The sequence below is a fragment of the Chaetura pelagica genome, unplaced genomic scaffold, assembly GCF_000747805.2.
Source record: "Chaetura pelagica isolate M959 unplaced genomic scaffold, ChaPel_1.0 scaffold69, whole genome shotgun sequence".
Lineage (NCBI taxonomy): Eukaryota > Metazoa > Chordata > Aves > Apodiformes > Apodidae > Chaetura > Chaetura pelagica.
In genome coordinates this window covers 7,472,356-7,478,321 of record NW_009970724.1, presented here as the reverse complement: position 1 = coordinate 7,478,321, position 5,966 = coordinate 7,472,356, and the positions used below count along the sequence as shown (strand labels likewise).

General features: G+C 37.2%; 1 protein-coding gene across 1 annotated transcript in view; it reads right to left on the bottom strand.

Moving 5' to 3' along the window:
* LRRC8B (leucine rich repeat containing 8 family, member B) overlaps positions 1–5,433 on the bottom strand; it is a 5,607-nt gene extending 174 nt beyond the window's left edge. Inside the window, exons 1-4 of the mRNA XM_010006747.1 lie at positions 5,400–5,433; positions 3,957–4,056; positions 1,136–3,297; positions 7–153 (exon numbers count right to left, since the gene is read on the bottom strand). Of these exons, the coding sequence (XP_010005049.1) occupies positions 7–153; positions 1,136–3,271 (2,283 nt within the window). The 5' untranslated portion in view covers positions 3,272–3,297; positions 3,957–4,056; positions 5,400–5,433. The remainder of the gene's footprint in view (positions 1–6; positions 154–1,135; positions 3,298–3,956; positions 4,057–5,399) is intronic.
* Between the last annotated feature and the right edge of the window lie 533 nt (positions 5,434–5,966).

Here is a 5,966-nt window from a genome sequence, read left to right as displayed (position 1 = left end):
AGGAAGTGATTCAAAATAGTTTCCAATGAGCTCTAATTGAACAAGGTTCTGTAGCTGACCCACACAAGGGGACAGATCCATCAGACTGTTATTTCCCAGAAGCAGAAATTGCAGCTTTTTGCACTGAAATAATCCATCAGGCAGCATTTCAATCTAGAAAAAGAAAAGAGCAAAAATAGAAGTTGTTAGCCAACATGCAACTGCATGTTGAGACATTTCCTGATTTTATTTTAGAATAAAAAAGCCTCTTAGTTTACAAAAAGTAAGGAAAGGGAAGATTGTAATGCTTCTATCATTATGTGATGAAGTGCTTGAGAACACTCCCATGTGTTTATATACCTGTTTTGTTATTAAGATGCTTGGCCAAGGGGCAGAAGTCCAGACAGAAGCATGGCAGGGGGGTGCATATACACACGTGCATGCACAGAAGTGCACACAAATGTGTGCAGGTGACAGTAGATAAACAGGCTACTGTCTCCTAAGAATCACTTAATGAATAACAGTTTGTAGAGAGACATTACACCTCCTTTGTTGTGAAACCTGTACAAGCAGTCCAGTAGTAACTTATTATTCCAGGTGCACACTACTGACATACAACATCCAAGCCCAACCTCATCAATGAACCAACTGTAAACCTCTAAAAAAATCTTAAGTCACAACCCTGGCCCCCACACTGATGTGGTTACTGGCTACAATTATTTCCCTCTTCTCAATGAGACATCTGAGCTGTTCCCAGTCAACTAGCTGTTAATTCACTACAGCTTTCAGTATGACATTTTAAGGCAAAAATTTAACTGCTCACTTCCATTAAAATACTACATAGGATAGACAGGTACAGAGAAAGGGAAACTACATTTCTGCAGTCATCCTAACCTACACTACTTCTGGATCAGAGCCCTTAAGCTCCTACAGATCAGGACAGCACTTACTCAGTATTACACAAGCTTTGATGACACCCAATTTTTAGTAATTAAACAAGCATCACCCCTTTTTTCAGCTTTACTGGGTTTACTTCAATAATTGACTTTAATCACAAAAGTCTTTTCAATCAGAGGCTGTTCCAGAAGAAATGGTAGGTTAAATCAATATTTGATTATTGATTTTTTTAAAAGTAATAATTCAATGTTCTACTTACATGGTTTTTTGTCAAAGCCAAGTACTGCAGATTGGTCAGATAGCCAATTTCTTCAGGGATGGAGGTTAGCTTATTATAACCAAGGTCCAAATACTGTAATTTTTTACAAAGAAATAGTTGCAATGGAACATTTTTAATATTATTATAATTTAGATACAATTGTTCCAGGTTTGATAATGCACCAATCTGCACTGGGACATATGAAATACTGTTGTGCCACAATTTTAAGCAAGAAAGGTTCTTGAGATGTTGAAAACTAATTATCTCTTCCACTGTTCTGAGATTATTTTCTTTTAAGTCAATTTCATGCAAATTGTTTAGGGTAAAAATGGAATGAGGAATGCGCTCTAAATCACAGCAGATTAATTCCAAAGTTCTCAGGTTTACCAGCTTCTTCAGGTTATTTAGGACTATCAGTTTATTTCCCTCATTGTTGATAGACAAGTGTTGTAAAGAAGGCAGAAGATCTGTAACGACTTGAGGTATACGGGAAAGGTTGTTTTTTAAGTGAATTGATCTCAGATTTTTTAGCCCCTGAAAGCTTTCGTTGTATATGGAGCTGTGATGATCTAGCATGAAATATCCTGTTAAGCACAATTCTTGTAGGTTTTTTAGATGAAAGACCCAAAATGGAATTCTTCCCATCTCGCTAGATTTCAGACGCAATGTTTTCAGATTTTCTTCTAAGAAGCTGACTGCTGGATAATCCATAGTTAGGGATGAATAATAAACATTGAGTTCTTTCAGATTGACTAGCTGGGTCACAGCTGAAGGGAGTTTGGCTTCAGGAATAAGCTCCAGACTTAGGACTTCTATTTCTGTCAGCTCAAAGACACTGTCTGGAAGACCATTTAACATAAAAAGATGAAGTTCAATCTTGTCTTGGGAATTTCTTGCTAGTTTATTTTTCAGTTTTTCCACTGACCACTCATTGTTAAGATTTATCTGTTTCAGTTTGTTTTCACTCAAATCTGACAGGAATATTGAGAATCGCTGGGAATAAAGAGGATCATACTGATCTGCCAAGTGCAGAATAAATGCGAAGTCATTCTTTACATCAGGTATATCACTGTAATTACTCTTCTCTCTCAACTTCTCAAAAGAATATTGCTTAAGTGAACTTCTTAACATCCACCACAGACTGTAAGTACAAGTTAAGCCATAGAAGATCACTAAAACAACGTAAAACGAAGCCAAAACTTTAAAAATTTCTGCTAGCGAATAAACACACTGGTACCTTTTGTAGCCTGTAAAGGCTTGAACATTAACTACACAATCAATTTCAAGTGTAATAAATGATAAATAGTAGGGGACATAAATTACTATTATTACAAATACAATTACTTTCACTATAATCTGTTTCATATACACTGTATATATGACATCCTTCTCTTCAACGTGTACTCTGAATTTCTTCACTTTCTCAAATATAGCTTTAGCTTGTTCTCCCTCTTTTTTGTCAAGAACACTTGAGGAATTTTCTCTTCCAGTTGTTTCCAATCCAGGTTGTGAATATGGTAGGGACTGCCTGCTTGCCCCAATATCTACTGAACTCCCAGGTGATGGAATCGCTGTTTTTGATTTGGCTATTGGCAACTTCCTCACAGACTGCTCAGCAACTGTTTCTGAGAGGGCACGTGTTGTCCATGGAGAATCAAAACACTTCTGAAGAATGGCTACAAAGTGCTCAAGCCTGGAACTTGTACTAGGATAGTAAAGCCAGAAATTACTGCAAGCTGCAAAAATAAAGGTATGCAGAAGCACTAGGTATGGAAAAAATTTGGCAAACCAGTGAAGCTCTCGCTCGTAACAGACTGCATCAATATAGGAGTACTGCTGCCGATGGAGATCGTTCTGGATTTTAAGTGGGATGATTATCTGCGCTGTAGAGCTGGCCGACATGTTAAAGTTGGCTTTAACTAAATCCCAAGGCACGGCACAATGATTGTCAAATTCTAGCTTGCAAGGAAGACAACACAATACTCTGGTTTGAGTAAGCTGGAGAGCTCCAGCGAGCACAGCAACTAGCAGCATTATCATGGTGAGGTAATACCAGAAGACATCCCACCATGGTTTTAGTATGTGGTAGGATGACTGGGCATCTGCTAAGAATTTGAGTTCTGTTAGCGTGATCATGACGTTCACTTGTGAGAGAACAGCAGCTGGTAGAGGGAAAAAAAGACAAGACATCCTTACAGAATGGTTAAAAAACAACTTCTCACCATTAAGTAATAAGCTTCAAGTGTTGTTTTCACAGATTTAAATGTGTAACATTTGCCTAGCACCCAGAGCATAGCAAAAGGATCCAAGAACTCCTGGCTCCTAACCTTAGCCATTATTTATTTTAAGAAAAGTTTCTTTGAATGCAAACATTTTTATTAGGAGTGAAACTAGCATCAGAGATTAGGAAAAAGCACATTTTGACCAAACATTTGAGCACTGTTCAAGTAGAAGCAACAAGTAGGTACAAGCTAAAGAAGTGTCTGATATATTACTATCAGTCCTTCACCACTGTCCTAAACTTATCTAGCAAAAGTAATTTCTCATTTAGGAATAATTAAGAAATCAGAGCAATGTATTTAACATCATGACTCCCAGAATTTAGCTTTCTACTCACTGAAATAATTCTACCAATTAAATAATACCCTAATTCTCAAAAGAACAGTTTTGCATTGCATATTCTTATATATAGTTCCCCATCTGCTCCCATCAAAAGAATGGGGCATACTGATAGAAACAAAACAAAGCTAACACAACTTGTTATTGTCATATATAAAAAAGGTACACAACCCCCAGCAGCATAAATTTAATTCATACTTACTTTTCTAATTAAAGAGAATAAAATACACAGCAGTGCTCAGTCAGGAGGTCTACATCTTTTAAAATTCCTTGGACATGCCATCTTCACATTTGTCTTCATTCTGGACAGAGAAAACATCGAATATACTTTATTTTTAATGGCTTCACCTAAATGAAGAATAAATATTTCAGCTTTCATTAGAATTGTTGCCTTATTGCAGATATCAGGTTCCCTGAAGCTCTGCATCACTACAGCTACATCAGACTGAACAGAACATACTCAGACAGGATCATATAGAAAGTGAAGTCCAAGTTTTGCACAGTCTCATCAACACAAAAACCAGGAAACTGCCTACAGGCAGCCCTATTTCAACTGGGAAGTAATATTTATTTTTCCAAATAACTATATGAAAATAGAATATGCAGTATGCAAGACTTCAAGAACTAGAATGCAAGTCATAATTTTGATACACCAAAGTTTAACAGAAAGGTAAGTTTCTTAAAAACATAGGTCCATATTTTATCCTGAAACGAATTAATAAACTATCCAGTGTCAATAGCAATACCACAGACACTACCAGCTTTGGAGAAAACTTATTGTAAAGTTTGTTAAAAAGTACAAATACAAAACAATGGGGATGTTCTGTATTCTTACAGAATCAGAATAATTTAGGTTGGAAAAGACCCTTAAGATCATCAAGTTAACCTAGCAGTGCTAACTCTACTACTAAAACATGTCCCTAAGCACACCTACATGTCTTAAATACCTCCAGAGATGGTGACTCCACCACTTACCTGGAAAGCTTGTTCCAATGCTTAACAACCCCTTTGGTGAAGAAATTTTTTCCCAATACCCAATCTAAACGTCCCCTGACACAACTTGAGGCCATGTCCTCTTGTTCTATTGCTTGTTACTTAGAAGAGACCAGCACCCACCCCACCACAACTTCCTTTCAGGTAGCTGTAGAGATCAGTAAGGTTTCCCCTCAGCCTCCTTTTCTCCAGGCCAAACAACTCCAATTCTCTCAGATGCTTCTTGTAAGACTTGTGCTCCAGACTTTTCACCACCTTTGCTGCTCTTCACTGGACACACTCCAGCACTTGATGTCCTTCTTGTAGCAAGTGGCCCAAAACTGAACACAGGATTCAAGGTGCAGCCTCACCAGTGCTGAGTAAGGAGGGACAATCACTGCCCTAGTCCTGCTGGCCACACTATTTCTGAAACAAGCCAGAATGCTACTGGCCTTCTTGGTTACCTGTGCATACTTCTAGCTCATATTAAAAATATATTTACACTGGACATTTCTAACAAGAGCTGACAAGCTGTTAGAACAAGACAACAGCTGAACTGTGGCAGAACCTTATTCTTACTCCACATTCCACTTTGAAGGCAGAAGAATGGCTGAAAATAAGTTAACCCTTCTTGAATTGACATGGCTACTTTTAATAGAGCATAGAAACTTACCAGGCCTACTCAAGGGAAAGCAGCTGAAGGAGGACAGGATGGTTACAATACACTCCTGGAGAGAAAATAAATTGTCATCAGATCATGAAATATCTGGATTCCAATAACTGAGTATTAGAACAGCTCATTACTCCTTCCACAGAAGTTTTACTGATTCAACATTTAATCAGTAAAAGATCTAGATCTAACTAGATCTCAAGATCTAGTTAGAATTATTTAAGAAGCCACTCCCATCAAATTATTTATTTCGTCACCATCTGAACATTGCTTTTTCTAAAGTGAATTCCTTTGTAATTGTCCCCTTTCTATGCACTAAAAGCCATTTAAGCTCAACAGCTTTTGCATTTACATAAAGTTAATAGTCCTGCAGCTGAGATGCTCTAACCATAGCTAAGAAATAGCAATTTCCTCAATCACTCCAGCTCAACTTGCAAAAAACACATTTCTAAATACTTTTTAAATGGGTTATTTTTGTATAATTATTTGGGGTTTTAATATAAATGTGTAGATGTAAAAACAGAGAAAGGTAATAAACCCATCCAAACTAAGGCTTTCATTCTGAAAAGA